This window comes from Hemiscyllium ocellatum, chromosome 4 (genome assembly GCF_020745735.1).
Source record: "Hemiscyllium ocellatum isolate sHemOce1 chromosome 4, sHemOce1.pat.X.cur, whole genome shotgun sequence".
In the NCBI taxonomy this organism is placed as follows: Eukaryota; Metazoa; Chordata; class Chondrichthyes; order Orectolobiformes; family Hemiscylliidae; genus Hemiscyllium; species Hemiscyllium ocellatum.
The window spans coordinates 141,455,569-141,474,938 of record NC_083404.1 but is presented as its reverse complement, the minus strand read 5'-3'; the positions used below and the strand labels follow the sequence as shown (position 1 = coordinate 141,474,938).

The following is a 19,370-nucleotide window of genomic DNA, read 5'->3' as shown; positions in this document are numbered from 1 at the left end:
TTCTCTGATCATACCTTCTAAGGACTTCAAGATTGTAGAACATAAGAACACAGAACATAGTCCAAAAGGAGGTGCAGGTTAAACGGTCTGGCCATGCTAAACTGTCTCATAGTGTCCAGGGATGTGCAAGCTAGGTGGGTTAGCCACGATAGGTGTGAAGTTGCAGAGGCAGAGGTGGATTTGGTTGGGATGTTCTTTGAAAGTTTGGCATAGACTGGATGGGCGGAATGATCTCTGTCTGTTCTGTAGGGATTCTATAGTTCTATAGAAGAGTACAGCACTGGAACAAGCCCTTAAGCCCACCTTAAGCTGGCCATGACACCATTCTAAATTAATCCCATCTGCCTGCACATGGTCCATATCCCTCCATTACCTGTTCATGCAGCTGTCTTAATGCCTCTTAGATGTCACTATAGTATTTGCTTCTACTACCTCCCCTGGCAGCATGTTCCAGTCAGCTACCACCATTTGTGTAGAATATGTTGGTCGCAAATTTCCTTTAAACTTTCCTCTTCTTACCTTAAATCTATGTCCCCTGGTATTTGACACTTCCACTCTGGGAAAAAGTCTAACTCATCATCCACCTCATCATCCACCTCATCTTCCTATTTTCAAGTTTTAAAATCCAAACCTGAAGAATATTTGATTCTCTTAACATGTTCTTTTCAATGTATGTGATCTTAGCATCACTGACCTTGGTCATTCACCATGCACTCTCAAAATAAACCTTGTTTATCCTCATTCCTCATAGGTCTTTGGCCTACTCATTTTTTAGATTACTTACAGCACCGACCCGCCAAAGCGCAACCCACCCATACCCCTACATTTACCCCTTACCTAACACTATGGGCAATTTAGCATGGCCAATTCACCTGACCCGCACATCTTTGGACTGTGGGAGGAAACCCACGCAGACACGGGGAGAACGTGCAAACTCCACACAGTCAGTCGCCTGAGTCGGGAATTGAACCTGGGTCTCAGGCGCTGTGAGGCAGCAGTGCTAACCACTGTGCCACCGTGCCGCCCACTGTCAGGTCTATTCTAACACCTTTACACTCTCTGAGTACTGAATAATTCCTTTACACTTCATTCTTCCCACTAACTCTCTCATGCCCTGTTAGGAAATTTCTTCGAGTAAAAAATGAGGTCTGCAGATGCTGGAGATCACAGCTGAAAATGTGTTGCTGGTTAAAGCACAGCAGGTCAGGCAGCATCTCAGGAATAGGGAATTCGACGTTTCGAGCACAAGCCCTTCATCAGGAATGAGAGAGAGTAGCCAAGCAGGCTAAGATAAAAGGTAGGGAGGAGGGACTTGGGGGAGGGGCGATGGAGGTGGGATAGGTGGAAGGAGGTCAAGGTGAGGGTGATAGGCCGGAGTGGGGTGGGGGCGGAGAGGTCAGTAAGGAGATTGCAGGTTAGGAGGGCGGTGCTGAGTTGAGGGAACTGACTGAGACAAGGTGGGGGGAGGGGAAATGAGGAAACTGGAGAAATCTGAATTCATACCTTGTGGTTGGAGGGTTCCCAGGCGGAAGATGAGGCGCTCCTCCCAACCTCCGCATACAACGTATCATCCGCCGTCATTTCCGCCACCTCCAAACGGACCCCACCACCAAGGATATATTTCCCTCCCCTCCCCTATCAGCGTTCCGCAAGGACCACTCCCTTCGTGACTCCCTCGTCAGATCCACACCCCCCACCAACCCAACCTCCACCCCCGGCACATTCCCCTGCAACCGCAGGAAATGTAAAACTTGCGCCCACACCTCCACACTCACTTCCCTCCAAGGCCCCAAGGGATCCTTCCATATCCGCCACAAGTTCACCTGTACCTCCACACACATCATCTATTGCATCCGCTGCACCCGATGTGGCCTCCTCTATATTGGGGAGACAGGCCGCTTACTTGCGGAACGCTTCAGAGAACACCTCTGGGCCGCCCGGACCAACCAACCCAGCCACCCCGTGGCTCAACACTTTAACTCTCCCTCCCACTCCACCGAGGACATGCAGGTCCTTGGACTCCTCCATCGGCAGAACATAACAACACGACGGCTGGAGGAAGAGCGCCTCATCTTCCGCCTGGGAACCCTCCAACTACAAGGGATGAACTCAGATTTCTCCAGTTTCCTCATTTCCCCTCCCCCCACCTTGTCTCAGTCGATTCCCTTGAACTCAGCACCGCCCTCCTAACCTGCAATCTTCTTCCTGACCTCTCCGCCCCCACCCCACTCCAGCCTATCACCCTCACCTTGACTTCCTTCCACCTATCCCACCTCCATTGCCCCTCCCCCTAGTCCCTCCTCCCTACCTTTTATCTTAACCTGCTTGGCTACTCTCTCTCATTCCTGATGAAGGGCTTGTGCTCGAAACGTCGAATTCCCTATTCCTGAGATGCTGCCTGGCCTGCTGTGCTTTAACCAGCAACACATTTTCAGTTAGGAAATTTCTTCAACTCAGTTAAATTATTCCTTGTGATTCAGGCTCAGCAAGTTGTCCAAATGCTGTTTTATTGCTCAGAAACTAATAGTGCAATCAGTGTTATAGTTATGCTGTGGCTAATCCCACATTAGCTGAGGTTACAATGAAGGTCTCTCCTTCTTAACGTCTCCCCTTACCTGAGGCATGATAACCACCTGATGAAGGAACAGCGCTCTGAAAGCTAGTGCATCCAAATAAACCTGTTGGACTATAACCTGGTGTTGTGTGATTTTTAACTTTGTCCATCCCAGTCCGACACCAGCTCCTCAAACTCAGATGAGACCACCACCAGTTGTCTCTCTCTCTTTCTGTCTGATCAGAGAGCAGCCCTACAGACCAGTGGAACAACGGCAACTTTACCTTTACTTCTGCAATGGATTCAAATATCCTGGTTTCTTGAAGATATAAAAGGAATAAACCTGGTCTCTGCAAATGTTGTCCCTCTGGCTTTTGTGTTTGTCCTGACCTTAGAGTCTACTCCTGTGTGTCCCTTCTTTGTCAGTTTTGTTACACATCAGTTGCCCAGAATTTAAGCTGAAGTAAGTTCCCTCTGGCCGATTGTCCAGACTTTAACACAATGACCATCTTAATATGACATGAGGAACAGAGTTACTTAGACAATCGCAGATAGCTAAATGATGATGCTTGGGTATTTCACTCTGATGGCCAATATCTGATACTCTCACCTAATGTGATTTATTTTCTTCTTTACTCTTGTTTGGAACATGGGCTTCACTGACAACCTAGTTGTCTTGAAATGTTTGACTCGGTAAGTTATTTCAGTGGGCACTTAGGAGTCCACCACACTGGGTTGCAGCAATTTAAGAAAGCAGCTGAAGGGATGGACCATAAGTGCTGGCCTAGCTAGTAACGCCCATATCCCATGAGTGAAGTTTTAAAAATGTCACTGTGGGCCTGGTGATGCATGTTGGCTAGACTGGCTTTCATTGGCAGATTTCCGTCCTTAAAAGACGTAGCAGACTAGATGGGTTTTTAATGACAACCAGTAGTGGTCACCTTTACAATAGCTTTTAATCAAATTCAAATATGCCACAGTGGGATTTGAACCCAAGTTTCCTAGAACATTAACTGAGTTATTAACCCAGCGACATTACACTCCATCAACATCTCTCCAACCTTGCCGGTGTGTCAACTTGCTGCTATTTCTGTTTCTCAAATCCAAATCCAAATTCTGATAAACGCATCTGAATTACTAACTTTGGGAGTGAAGCAAATTCGAACGCACCCTCCTTTATGTTCTCTTAGCTTCTGCAACCACTTCCTCCATCTCACAATTCACATTCTCAGTTGTCATTCTTATTTTTCTTATTTCTGAATTGCTTCTTGTGCAGATCATCATCTCAAAAACAAAAGAGTCTGTTGAAGAGAAATACAATATACTTAAGAAGCTTCTGGACAATGATATGAGAGTAACAATGAGTTTGATTGAAGCAGAACGCTTGTCAATGGAGACCATTATTACAGAACAACAGGTGGACAAGGAGGCGTACAGCGATGCCATAATATCCTTAATGGAAAGATTCAATGATATTAGTGAGAACCCAGAACCTGAAACTGTACAGGAACTACAGGTAAATATTCACTTAGGTAATGCCATAATTATTAACTTCATGTGCAAGTCCAGACAAGAAGCACTAACCTCTTTCAGATTACTCCTCGTGCCATGTGCTAGTGAGGCCAGATAGAGGAAAAGAATAGAATTGAATATGTGGCGAAAGAGCTGGTGTAGGATGGAAGGCTTCAGATACCTAGGTCATGGAATCTCTTCCAGGGCAGAGGGACCTTTACAAGAAGCACAGAATGCACCTAAACTGGAAGGGTACCAACATCCTTGGAAGGAGGTGTCCCCGTGCCTCTTGGAAGGGTTTCAGGGGTGTAGGTCAGAATGTGGAGTGATTGGACATTGAGTTAGTAAGTGTAATGGGAAGAACAGAATGGGCCAGGTTAATGGACATGGCAGAAACGGTGGTCTGAAGTATAATTTTATTTCATTGCAAGGAGTAGAGCAGATGATGTAGACGAGCTTAAAGCCTGGATTAGGGATTGGGACTGACTTAGTGCGAGGGGCTTATCTTCTGCCCGATGGAAGAGGGTGTAAAAGACTATAACTGGGTGGGAGGGATCTTTGATCAGATTACCTACAGTGTGGAAACAGGCCCTTCGGCCCAACAAGTCCACACCGACCCACAACCCAGACCTATTCCCCTACACCTAACACTACGGGCAATTTAGCATGGCCAATTCACCTGACCCACACATCTTTGTGACTGTGGGAGGAAACCGGAGCACCCAGAGGAAACCCACGCAGACACGGGGAGAATGTGCAAACTCCACACAACCAGTCGCCTGAGGCAGGAATTGAACCCAGGTCGCTGGCCCTGTGAGGCAGCAGTGCTAACCACTGTGCCACCGTGCCGCCCAGGCAATGGGAAATGTAGACAGAGTCAATAGAAGGAAGGCTGGTGTTTGTGATGGTCTGGGCTCTGTTCACAACTCTCTAGTTTCTTCTGGTCTTGGGCAGAGCAGTTGCCATAACAAGCTGTGATGCATCTGTGATACATTTGGATAAGATCTTATTAGGATAGTCAGCACGGCTTTCTGTGGGGGAAGTCTTGTCTCACAGATTGGATTGAGTATTTTGAGGAAGTGCCAAAGATGAGGCGAGAGTAGGGCAGCAGATGTTGGTTTACATAGACTTTCCTAAGACAAGCTCTCTCATGGTAGGCTGGTCCCATGGGATCCAATGATGAATTAATAAGCTGGATAAAAAATTGATTTGGTCATAGAAGACAGAGAGTATTTGTTGAGGGCTGTTTTTCAGACTGGAGGTCTGTGACCAGTGGTGTTCCACAATGTTCCACTGGGTTTTCTGTTGTTTGTAATATATATATATAGTAATAAACAATATGGATGAAAATATCAGTGGTCTGATTAGTAAGTTTGCAGATGATACAAAACTTGTTGGAATTGAGGATAGTGAAGAAGGTTGTCAAAGAATACAGCAGGATATATAGATCAGTTGGAAAGTTGGATGGACGAATGGCAAATGGAGTTTTATCTGGGTAAGTGTGAGGTGATGCATTTTGGGAGGTCAAATGCAAGATGAAAGTATACAGTAAGTGAACACTTAGGAACACCGATAAATTTAGAAATATTGGGGTGCAAGCCCATAGCTCCATGAAAGTGGAGAAGGTTGTTAATGTTAAGAAGGCATACAACATGCTTGCGTTCATTGGTCAGGGGACTGAGTATAAAAGTTGGCAAGTCATGTTGCAGCCATAAAAAAACTTTAATTAGGCCAAATAAGGAGAATTATGTGCTGTTCTGGTTGCCACACAACAGGAAAGATGTGGAGGCTTTAGAAAAGCTGCAGAAGAAGTTGACAAGGATGTAGCCTTGGTTTAAATGTCTTAGATGTAAGGAGAGGCTGGACAAACTTGGATTGTTTTCACTAGAGCATTGGAGGCCAAGGGGCACCTTATAGAAGTATATAAAATTATGAGAGGTATGGATAGGTTAGGTAGTCAGAAGCTTTTTCCCAGAGTGGAAATTACAAATATGAGGTTTCATATAAGTGTACGGTTAGAGGGAGAATCTTTAAAGGAGATGCGAGTGTTTTCCACAGAGGGTGGTAAGTGACTGGAGGGCACTGCCAGGGCAGGTGGTAGAAGCAAATATGATAGTAACGTTTAAGAGGCATTTAGACAAAGAGCTGATCAGGCAGACAATAGAGGATATGGACCATGTGCAGGCAGATGGGATTAGTTTAGACTGGCATCATATTTGCCAAGGTAGTAGATGGTAACACCTTGGAAAATGTCCATATTACAGAGGAGGAGGTGCTGGATGTCTTAAAATGTGTAAAGGTGGATAGATCCCCAGGACCTGATCAGGTATACCCGAGAACTCTGTGTGAAGCCAGAGAAGTGATTGCTGAGCCCCTTGCTGAGATATTTGTATCATCAGTAGTCACAGGTGAGGTGCCGGAAGACTGGAGATTGGCTAACATGGTGCCACTATTTAAGAAAGGTGGTAAGGACAAGTCAGGAAACGATAGACCGGTGAGGCTGACATTGAGGTGGGAAAGTTGTTAGAGGAAATCCTGAGAGACAGGATTTATATGTATTTGGAAATGCAAGGATTGATTAGGGGTAGTCAGCATGGCTTTGTGCGTGGAAAATCATGTCTCACTAACTTAATTGAGTTTTTTGAAGAAGCATCAAAGAGGATTGATGAGGGCAGAGTGGTGAACGTGATCTATGTGGACTTCAGTAAGGCGTTTGACAAGATACTCCATGGGAGACTGATTAGCAAGATTAGATCTCATGGATTACAGGGAGAACTAGCCATTTGGGTACAGAACTGGCTCAAAAGCAGAAGACAGAAGGTGGTGGTGGAGGGTTGCCTTATAGACTGGAGGCCTGTGACCAGTGGAGTGCCACAAAGATTGATGCCGGGTCCACTGCTTTATGTCATTTATATAAATGATTTGGATGTAAACGTAGGAGGTATGGTGAGTCAGTTTGTGGATGACACCAAAATGTGAAGTGTGGTGGACAGCAAAGAAAGTTACCTTGGAGTACAACAGGATCTTGATCAAATGGGCCAATGGGCTGAGGAGTGGCAGATGGAGTTTAATTCAGATAAATGTGAGGTGCTACATTTTGGAAAGGCAAATCAGAGCAGGACGTATACACTTAATGGTAAGGTCCTGGGGAGTGTTGCTGAACAAAGAGACCTTGGAGTGCAGGTTCAGAGGTCCTTGAAAATGGATTTGCAGGTAGATAGGATAGTGAAGAAGGTGTTTGGTATGCTTTCCTTTATTGGTCAGAGTATTGAGTACAGGAGTTGGGAGGTCATGTTGCGGCTGTATAGGATATTGGTCCGGCCACTTTTGGAATATTATGTGCAATTCTGGCCTCCCTCCTATTGGAAGGATGTTGTAAAACTTGAAAGGGTTCAGAAAAGGTTCCTGTATTTTTGCTTTGCCGCTGTTTACCTATTTACTATCTATGCTACCTAACTCTGCGATCTGCCTGTATTGCTCGCACGACACAGCTTTTCACTGTGTCTCTGTACACGTGACAGTAAATTCAATTCAATTCAAAAGATTTACAAGAATGTTGCCAGATTTGGAGGATTTGAGCTATAGGGAGAGGCTGAATAAGCTGGTGCTGTCTTCCTAGAGCGTCGGAGGCTGAGGGGTGACCTTATAGAGGTTTATAAAATCATGAGGGGCATGGATAGGGTAAATAGACAAGGTCTTTTCCCTGGAGAGGGGGAGTCCAGAACTAGAGGGCATAGGTTTAGGGTGAGAAGGAGAAGATTTAAAAGGGAGCTAAGGGGCAACTTTTTCACACAGAGGATGGTACGTGTATAGAATGAGCTGCCAGAGGTACAATTGCAACATTTAAAATGGACGGGTATATGAATAGGAAGGATTTAGAGGGATTTGGGCCAAGTGCTGGTTAATGGGACTAGATTAGGTTAGGATATCTGGTCAGCATGGACGAGTTATGCCTGGAGGGTCTGTTTCCATGCTGTACATCTCTATGACTCTATGACATGGTGAGCCAAAGGGCCTGTTTTTGTGGTGTACAGTTCTACTTTCTTTCTTTTCATTTGTTCACAGGATATGCTTTTCTAGCTCAGCTAGCATTCACTACCTATCTTTACTCGCCCAAGAGAGGTGATAGTGAGATTCCTACAGTCATTGGGATATAGGGACACCCACAGTGCCGTTAGGGAGGGGTTCCAAGATTTTGATTGGTGGAATAGCCATATATTTCCAAAGGATGAAAAATGATCAGCTGTGTAGTAATGAAGAGTTGAGTTAAAATCAGATCAGCCATGATTTAATTGAATGGTGGAGAAGGCTAGAAGGGTCAAGTGGCCTCCTCCTGATCTATGTGCATATTCTCATAATTTAGGATGGTGTGTGACTGGAAGGGCCAGTTGCAGGAGATAGCATTCCCGTGTACTATATCTGCTGCCCTTGTCCTTCTACATATTAATGACCATGGGTTTAGAAGCATCTTTGGTTAACTTCTGTGGTCCATGATCTATAAGGAGGATGCTGTTACTGAGCCCCAGTGGTGGAGGGAGTGGAATTTGAGAGCAATGGATGAGGTGCCTACCAAGTAGCCTGCCATGTATGAGATAGTATCAAACTTTTTCAGTATTGTTGGAGCTTCACTCATCCAGATAAATGAGGAGTATTCCATCACAATTTTGACCTGTGCTTCCAGATGGTGGACAGGCTTTGGGAAACCACAAAAAATCTTTTTACATGTAATACTTAGCACAGATACAAGTTACTCTTTAAGTTTTATGTTCACTGGGGAGTCACATATAGCACTGGAAATAGAAGTTTTCACTTCAAGGATTCTGGTACCAAACATGCCCAGGACAGGTAAAACTCAGGGTTAGAAAGAGTAAAGTTTATTCTACTCCTTTAATCTGAAAGGAAAGGTTTCCCTACTCTTTTAAATTCAAAGTAGAGCTCCCCAAACACTGTCTTTGTCAAATATTCCCAGGACAGGGACATCACAGGGTTAGATACCGACTGACTCGCACAGCTACCTGGACTACACCTCCTCCCACCCTGCCCCCTGTAAAAACGCCATCCCATATTCCCAATTCCTTCGTCTCCGCCGCATCTGCTCCCAGGAGGACCAATTCCAACACCGCACAGCCCAGATGGCCTCCTTCTTCAAGGACCGCAGATTCCCCCCAGACGTGATCGACGATGCCCTCCACCGCATCTCCTCCACTTCCCGCTCCTCCGCCCTTGAGCCCCGCTCCTCCAACCGCCACCAAGACAGAACCCCACTGGTTCTCACCTACCACCCCACCAACCTCCACATACAACGTATCATCCGCCGCCATTTCCGCCACCTCCAAACGGACCCCACCACCAAGAATATATTTCCCTCCCCTCCCCTATCAGCGTTCCGCAAGGACCACTCCCTTCGTGACTCCCTCGTCAGATCCACACCCCCCACCAACCCAACCTCCACCCCCGGCACCTTCCCCTGCAACCGCAGGAAATGTAAAACTTGCACCCACACCTCCACACTCACTTCCCTCCAAGGCCCCAAGGGATCCTTCCATATCCGCCACAAGTTCACCTGTACCTCCACACACATCATCTATTGCATCCGCTGCACCCGATGTGGCCTCCTCTATATTGGGGAGACGGGCCGCTTACTTGCTGAACGCTTCAGAGAACACCTCCGGGCCGCCCGAACCAACCAACCCAACCACCCCGTGGCTCAACACTTTAACTCTCCCTCCCACTCCACCGAGGACATGCAGGTCCTTGGACTCCTCCACCGGCAGAACACAACTACACGACGGCTGGAGGAGGAGCGCCTCATCTTCCGCCTGGGAACCCTCCAACCACAAGGTATGAATTCAGATTTCTCCAGTTTCCTCATTTCCCCTCCCCCCACCTTGTCTCAGTCGGTTCCCTCAACTCAGCACCGCCCTCCTAACCTGCAATCCTCTTCCTGACCTCTCCGCCCCCACCCCACTCCGGCCTATCACCCTCACCTTGACCTCCTTCCACCTATCCCACCTCCATCGCCCCTCCCCCTAGTCCCTCCTCCCTACCTTTTATCTTAGCCTGCTTGGCTCTCTCTCTCTTATTCCTGATGAAGGGCTTATGCTCGAAACGTCGAATTCTCTATTCCTGAGATGCTGCCTGGCCTGCTGTGCTTTGACCAGCAACACATTTGCAGCTAGATACAGAGTAAAGCTCCCTCCATTCTTAAAAACTGAACGTAATGCATCCTCCACACTGTTCCATCAAACTCTTCTAGAACAGGGACAGCACAGGGTTAACAGACAAGTAAAGAACTCTCTACACGGTGGTCATCAAATACTTCAGGACATGAATGGGTACAGTATGGTCAGTAAGTTGATATGGTAAGTCGGGAGGATGAAAGCCCCGAGACTACAAGATGATGTAAATGAACTGGTCAGGTGGGCTAAACAGTGGCAAATGAATTTAATCCTGAAAAGTGTGAGGTGATGAATTTTGGGAGGACTATCAAGGGAGTAAATGTTGAAATGTTTTAGGAGGATCAGAGGGACCTTGGTGTACATAGATTCTTGAAGGCAGCGGGACAGATTGTTCAGATGGTTAGGAAGCCATATCGGACTCTTGCCTTTATTAGTCAAGGCTTTGAATACCACAGCAAGGAGGCTTTCATGGAGTTGTATATAACATTTGTTAGGCCACAGCTGGAGTACTGTGCATGTTTCTGGGAAACACACAGTAAGATATTGACTGCACCAGAAACGGGCGCAGAGGAGATACACCAGGAGCGCTTCAACTATGAAGAGAGACTCGACAGGCTGGGGTTATTGTCCTTAGATCAGAGAGGCTGAGGGGAGATCTGATTGGGGTGTACAGAGCTTTAAGGGGCGGAGACATGGGAGACAGGGGAGATGGGGGAGATGGGGGGGGGACGGGGGGAGACGGGGGAGACAGGGGAGACAGGGGAGACGGGGGAGACAGGGGAGACAGGGGAGACAGAGGAGACGGGGGGGACGGGGAAGCATCTTTCTGTAAGAGAAGGGTCAACAATGAGGGCATGGATTGAAGGTAAGCAGCAGGAGGTTTGGGGGGCTTATAAGAAGATTTTCACCCAGAGGTGTTTGGTATCTCTGAAAGAGTGGTAGAGTCAGGAATCCTCAAGACACAAGAAGTATTTGGATGAACACTCGAAATGTCAGCCTATACAAGGCTATGTGTCAAGTACTAGAAAATGGGATTAAAATAGATAAATGTTTGATGACTGACATGGACACGATGTGTCAAAGGGCCTCTTTATCATCCTATAAAAACTCTATGAATTGTGAGAATCTATAAAGCTGTCTCTACACTGTCCTCATCATATCCTCACATGTACTGCACGGAGTTAGATACAGAGTAAACCTCCCTCTGCACTGTCCACATCAAACACTTCCAGGACAGGTACAGCACAGAATAAAGCTCCCTCTACACTGTCCCCATGAATCATTCCCAGGCCAAGTTCAGCACTGGAAACAGAAACAAAGTCGCTGGAAAAACTCAACACATCTGTTTACTGAAGAAGGAAATCAGGAGGGTGAAAAGCGGACATGAGATAGCTTTGGCTGAGAAGATTAGGGTGAATCCAAAGAGGTTCTTTAAATATTTTAAAGGAAAAGGAATAACTAGAGAGAGCATCAGACCCCTCAATGACATGTATGTGTGGAACTGTGGCAGATGGGCTCAATTTCTCCTCTATGTTTACCATGGAGAAAGACATGAAGACTTGGAACTTGGGGAAATTAATGGTGATACATTGGGGGCAGTCCGTATCATTATAGAGGAGGTGTTGGATGCATTAGAATGTATGAAGGTGGATAAATCTCCTGGTCCTGTGCAGATATATCCAAGAACCGTCGGAGAGGCTAGAGAAGAAATTGCAGGCACCCTGGCTGATACTTTTGCAATATCATTAGCCATGGGTGAGGTCCCGGCAGACTGGAGGGTGGCGAATGTTGTGCTTGTATTCAAGAAGGACTGCATAGGAAAACCTGGGAACTATAGACCATTAAGCCTAACATCTGTGGTGGCTAAGTTAATTGAGAAGATTCTGAGGGATAAGACATACATGCATTTGGAAAAACAAGGTATGATTAGGAGTAGTCAACACGGCTTTGTGCGTGGGAGATCATGCCTCACAAATTTGATGGAGTTCTTTGATGAAGTCACCAGGAAGGTTGATGAGGGCAGGGTAGTAGATGTAATTGACATGGATTTCAATAAGGCCTTTCATAAGGTTCCATATGCTCTGGAGGGCTAGACCATATGGAATCCAGGGAGAGCTGGCAAATTGGAAATACAATTGGCTTGATGGTAGAAAGCAGATGGTAATAGTGGAAGAATGTTTGACGTACTAGTGGCCTGTAACTATGGAGTGCCTCCGGGATCAGTGCTGGGCCCATTGCTGTTTGTTATATATATCAATGATTTGAATGAGAATGTACAAGATATGATTAGTAAGTTTGCAGATGACACTAAAAAAGGCGATATTGTGGGTAGTGAGGAAGGTTATCAGAAATTGCAGCAGGACCTATACATAGATCCCTGAAAGTTGCCACCCAGATTGATAGTGATGTTAAGAAGGCATACGGTGTGTTAGCTTTTATTAGTAGAGGGATTGAGTTTCAGAGCCATGAGGTCAAGCTGCCCCTGTACAAAACTCTGATGCGACTGCACTTGGAGTAGTGCATACAGATCTGGTCACCGCATTGCAGGAAGGATGTGGAAGCTTTGGAAAGGGTGCAGAGGAGATTTACTAGGATGTTGCCTGGTATGGAGGGAAGGTCTTACGGGGAAAGGCTGAGAGACTTGAGGCTGTTTTCATTAGAGAGAAGAACGTTGAGAGGTGACTTGATTGAGACATACAAGATTATCAGAGATAATAAATAAGGTGGACAGTGAGAGCCTTTTTCCTCAGATGGTGATGGCTAGAATGAGGGGTGATAGGTATAGGACAGATGTCAGAGTGTTATGAAGGTGTAAGGGGTACTGTACCTTTAAGAGAGTTGAAAGCTAGCAGGGACTTAGAGAGGCACAGAGAGTCCAGAACAAGATAATAATGTAATGTTTGGTCAGAACAGCTAGCACTTGCTGGGTTGCTATGAGGCAAAAATCAATTCAAACTTTGCCAATCAGTTTAAGTTATGCCTCAAGATACCTAACTGCAATCAGTATTTTGACAATATTAAAACCAATGAAACAACCGGATATTTTGGGATATAAAACTGGGAAAAAATTGAACAGTTGAGAGAGAACTGCCAAAAGACCAACAGGTGTAGGCTGCTAATAAGAACTCTCTGAGAGGTACATGTCTAAAGAAGGCGTTTGCACAGAAAAAAAACATTGACACTAACCTGGATAGAGGAGGATACAAAGAGAAGATTCAACAGCTGGCTGGTTTTGCAATTTGAATTTTTCAGTAAATCATAATTGGGGGTTTTATTGGACCAGTATTGCAGTGGGGAAGGTAATAGATAGGTTTAGATAAATGATTTGTAAATAGTTGTTAGTTTATTATTCTGTGTTAGACTTTAAAAAAAAAGTTGTTAATTTTTACTTTAAATGGTGACTTTTGGGATAGTTCTTTGCCTCTCAAATTTTCAGATTACCATACGGATAAATCTTTTCTGTGTTGCTGGTTTAAATTAGCAGAGGGGGTTACCCCGTGTCGTAACAAGAGGTATTTTCTTAACTCAGAGAGTAGTAGGAGCATGGAATGCACTGCCTGCAACAGTACTAGACTCAACAACTTTAGGGGCATTTAAATGGTCATTGGATAGACAAATGGACGAAAGTGGAATAGTGTAGGTTAGATGGGCTTCAGATTGGTGCAACATCGAGGGCTGATGGGCCTGTACTGTGCTGTAATGTACTATGTTATATGACCTTGATCAGCTGGGGAAGTGGGCCAAGAAATGGCAAATGGAATTTAACATAGATAAATGTGAGGTGTTGCATTTTGGAAAGTCAAATCAAGGTAGGAGTTTCATGGTGAATGGTAGGGCCTTAAGGAGTGTAGTGGAACAGAGGGACCTTGGGGTTCAGGTGCATCGTTCTCTGAAAGTGGAGTCACGGATAGACAGGGCAGTGAAGAAGACTTTTGGCACACTGGCCTTCATCAGTCAGGGCATTGAGTATACGAGTTGGGAAGTAATGTTGCAGTTGTCCAGAACATTCGTGAGGCTGTACTTGGAGTATTGTGTTCAGTTTTGGTCACCTTGGTATTGGAAGGATTATTAAACTGGAAATGGTGCAGAATAAATTTACAAGGATGTTGCCAGGACTCTAGGGACTGAGTTAGAGGGAGAGGTTGGACAAGCTAGGACTTTTTTCTTTAGAACATAGAAGATGGTGGGGAAATCTTACAGAACTGTATAAGAGGCATGGATAGGATGAATGCACTCAGTCTTTTTCTAGGCTTGGTGAGTTGAGGACCAGACAGCATCAGTTTAAGGTAAGAGGGTGGTACGCATATGGATGAGCTGCCAGCGGAAATCATCGAAGCGGGTACTTAACAACATTTAAAAGGCATTTGGACAAATACATGGATCAGAAAGGTTTAGAAGGATATGGACCAAATGCAGGGAAATGGGGTTAGATTGGATGGACATTTTGGTCAGCATGGATCGGTTCCAGGCATCAAAGAGCCTGTCTCCATGCTGTCGGACTCTGAGGTCTGGCAGCATTGATGAAGAGAAGTCAAAGTTAATGTTTCGGGGCAGATGTTACATGTTTGGCGTTTGCAGGGGAATGTGCCATGGGGCTGAGGGGGGTGGTGTTGGGAGTGAAGGAAGGATGGACCAGGGAGGGAACAATCTCCTCGGAATGTGGACAACGGAGAGGAGGGGAATATGTATCTGAGGACCGAAGGGCATCATTTTAAGGTCAGAGGGGAAAGAATAAGTGGGAACCTAAGGGGCAATGGGAGCCTGTGGCATCTTGCTGGAGGAAATGACGGCTGATGATCTTATGGATGTGGCTACTGGTGGGATGGTAATAAGAATAAGGTGAACCCTATCGCTGTTGTGGGTGGGAAGAGAGGGGGTGAGGGCAGAAATGCAGGAGATGGACCCGACCCAGTTGGGGGCCCTGTCGACAACAACCTGACCATATACTTCCTCTTTCCTCAGTACCTAAGGGCCTAAACATACCTTCCAGGTGAACCAGCACTTTATCTGCACTTCTCACACTCCAGTCTACTGGATTCACTGCTCACAATGTGGTCTCCTTTACATTGGGGGAAACACAATGTAGATGGGTGATGGCTTCACAGAACATCTTCATTCTGCTGTAAAATAGACCCAGACCTTCCAGTTGCCTGCCACTTTAACACACCACCCTGTTCCCTGGCTAACATCTCTGTCTCAGGGTTGGCTGCAGTGCTCCAACGAAACTCAGCGCAAACCGGAAGAACGACACTTCATTTTCCAATCGGGAACCCTGCAGCCCACCGGACTCAATGTCAAATTCAATAACTTTAGGGTCGGAATCCCCCCATATTCTAGCCCCTTACCCTACACAAGGCCTTATTCTCACATTATCTGCCACTATTAGCCTAAGCAGTCTCCATTAACAATTATTCAGCCTCCCAGCCAGATCATTATCAACTTCCTTGTCTGTCCAACTGTCCTTCTCTCTCCTTGGGTCTATTCCCACCTATTGCTTTCTGTTTACTTCCACCCCTCTACCCTATCTTCTCCATATAAACTGATATTTTCCTAACTACCATCAGTTCTGAGGAAGGGTCACTGAACCCAAAACTTTAACTTTGATTTCTCTTCGTAGATGCCTCCAGACCTGTTGAGCTTTTTCAGCTATTTCTGTTTTTGTTTCTGATTTTCAGTATCCACAATTTTTTTGATTTTGGTTAGATATATTAATTTTAGCATTATATTTGATGTCTCACTGATGATGGATGTGAATGTAATTAATCTATCTATTCCTTTGTATTACAGGAAGTCATGAGTTGGAAGGCACGGTGAGTATCGCAATTTTTTTAATGATCTGATGGTCTACCTGTCCGACTGTTTCCAATCGCTGTTGGATGGAAAATTGGTTTTGCCACTGTACCACCAGTTAATACTGATTTCACTAAGTATAAACTCACATAACACCAGGTTGTAGTCCAACACGTTTATTTGAAAGTTCAAGCGCTCTGAAAGCTTGTATTTTCAAATAAACTTATTGGACTACAACCTGGTGTTGTGTGATTTTTAACTTTGTCCACTCCAGTCCAACACCAGCTTCAATAAGTATCCGTTTGGGGATCTTTATATATAATCGATCTGCAACGTCAAATTTATACTTCTGTGGCAAATTGAAAATTTGGGGAAAAGTGAAAATGGATAGAAATCCATAATCTAAATCCTGGAAATGTGAATGGCAAAAAAGACAGACAGATCCATAATCAAATCATGAAATGTTTACTATATATATGAAGGAACTGTATATGCCAATTAGAGAGCCCTCCTCTGCGTACTTGTAGGTCGCGACTTTTCAAGTAGGCGTCAAAGTAATTTTTAAATGTGATGACTCTGAACAATCCATTCCGGCAGTGAATTGCTACAAGCTCTGGGAGGGAAAAAAAATGATTGTCCTCTGGCCATTAATCTTTAACATGGATTGAATCATGAAGTCAGTAGATTGCCATTATGCCTTGTTGGATAGAATGAAGAGTGGAGCTGGCAAAAAGCACAGCAGGTCAAGCAGCATCAGAGGAGAAGGGAAAATCTTTCATCCGGACTGGGGGAGGGGAAGGGGGCTTGAAAATAATTTGGGATTGGGGAAAGTTGAGTGGGATGGCAGTGGGTGGATGCACATAGGAGGTGGTTGTGATTGGTCAGTGGGAAGTGTGGAGTGGATTTGTGGGAAGGAAGATGGACAGGCAGAGTCAGGTTAAGAGGGTGGGATGGAGAGGGAGGGTTGGGCCTGGGATGAAGTGGGCTTTGGGGAGATTTGGAAGCTTGTGACAAAGGTTGAAGAGAATAAGCAATATTTCCTATTTATACAGCACTTTTCCATCCTCAGGTTGTCTGAATGTAATTTTTCATCAATTGAAATGCAGTCACTGCTGTTTTGTGTGAAACTTACAGTAACTAATTTAGAAGCATAAAACTTCGACAAACAGCTTGAGATAAATGAACAGAAAAACTATTTTTGATTGAAGGAAACATTTTTATCTGGACAACTCCTGAAATCCTTCATAGAACAGTACAGCACAGGAACAAACTGTTGCGGTTCTGTTCGCCGAGCTGGGAATTTGTGTTGCAGACGTTTCATCCCCTGTCTAGGTGACATCCTCAGTGCTTGGGAGCCTCCTGTGAAGCGCTTCTGTGATCTTTCCTCCGGCATTTGTAGTGGTTTGAATCTGCCGCTTCCGGTTGTCAGTTCCAGCTGTCCGCTGCAGTGGCCGGTATATTGGGTCCAGGTCGATGTGTTTGTTGATTGAATCTGTGGATGAGTGCCATGCTTCATAGTAGTGACAGCCAGACTACTGCGACCACTAGGACTCATAACAGCACACAAACCAACAGCCCCTCTCAGACAACAACTCACCAGAACGAAGGACCCGATACCCAGCATGAGCAAAACCAATGTAGTGTACAAAATCCCATGCAAGGACTGCACAAAACACTACACAGGGCAAACAGGAAGACAGCTAACAATCCGCATCCATGAACACCAACTAGCCACGAAATGACACGACCAGCTATCCTTAGTAGCCACACACACAGATGACAAGCAACATGAACTCGACTGGGACAACACTACTATTATAGGAGAAGCCAAACAGAGAACAGCCAGGGAATTCCTAGAGGCATGGCACTCATCCACAGATTCAATCAATAAGCACATCGACCTGGACCCAATATACCAACCACTGCAGCAGACAGCTGGAACTGACAACCGGAAGCAGCAGATTCAAACCACTATAAATGCCGGAGGAAAGATCACAGAAGCGCTTCACAGGAGGCTCCCAGGCACTGAGGATGTCACCTAGACAGGGGACGAAACGTCTGCAACACAAATTCCCAGCTCGGCGAACAGAACCACAACAACGAGCACCCGAGCTACAAATCTTCTCCCAAACTTTGAACAGGAACAGACTCTTTAGCCCACCATGTCTGTGTCAACTATGATGACATTATAAACTAATTCCCATCTGTCTGCACATGGTCCATATCCCTCTATTCCCTGTCTGTTTATGTGTCTGTCTAAATGCCTTTTAAACACTGCTATCATACCTGCTTCTACCACCTCCTTTGGCAGCATGTTTCAGCCACCTATCACCCTCTGCATAAAATATTTACAACACAAATCTCCTTTAAACTTAACCCCCTCACCCTAAATCTATGCCTCCAAAACTAGTCATCTTCATCTAGTGCCATGGTTTATTTTCCATTCACCCAGATGGCAAAACAGGGCTTCAGTTTAATATCTAGGTGAACATCTATGATGAAGGATCATCATAGTATTATTATTTTGAAACTAAGGTTCTAAAGCACAGTAAAATTGATTTTAGATTTCGATTTAGTGAAGATCTCATCAAACTATTTTTTAAAATTGTGAGGACGTTATGTTGAACATTGAGCTACCGGTGACATTTCCAAGAAATCATGTGATTTTAGGAAGCACCTAAGGGAGGTAATTACTAAGGTGTTTTCTGATTGAGTTTTATAACCCGAAGCAAGAGAGAGAGAGAGAAAGGCATGAATCTTGTAATCCAGAGATTTTCATACAATTTTCATCCAAGCAGAGGTGCTTTGCTGTTTCCAAACCAGTCAAGGCAGGACCAGAGAGAAATCCTGAGTTACTTAGAAGGAAAATGGAGAAATAGAAGACTATGGAAGTGCAACTAAGAGAGGAAGACATCCTTAAAAAGCTGTTGAGGACATGAATTTAAGGAGCACATGTTGAACAGTGACAGTGAACTTAGTTACCAGCTTGGTTAAAGATCTTAGGGACAGACATTCATTAAAGAGCATAGCATTGAGCTGATCATATTAATTACACATCCCTGGACAATATGGGCAATTTAGCATGGCCATTCCACCTAACCTGAACATCTTTGGACTGTGAGAGGAAACCAGAGTACCCGGAGGAAACCAACGCAAACACAGGGAGAATATGTAAATTCCAAGCAAGCAGTCGTGCAAGGGTGGAACTGAATCCAGGTCCAGATGTTGTCAGGGAGCAGTGCTAATCATTGAGCTACCATGCCTCTCTTTCTATAGAATCTCTACAGTGTGGAAGCAGGCCATTCGGCCCATCATGTCCACACTGACTCTCTGAA

General features: G+C 45.2%; 1 protein-coding gene across 2 annotated transcripts in view; it reads left to right on the top strand.

Moving 5' to 3' along the window:
• LOC132815536 (tripartite motif-containing protein 14-like) overlaps positions 1-19,370 on the top strand; it is a 34,651-nt gene that overhangs the window by 9,193 nt on the left and 6,088 nt on the right. For both annotated transcript variants that reach the window (XM_060824544.1, XM_060824542.1), the window contains exons 3-4: positions 3,831-4,070; positions 16,033-16,055. In XM_060824544.1, the coding sequence (XP_060680527.1) occupies positions 3,831-4,070; positions 16,033-16,055 (263 nt within the window). The remainder of the gene's footprint in view (positions 1-3,830; positions 4,071-16,032; positions 16,056-19,370) is intronic.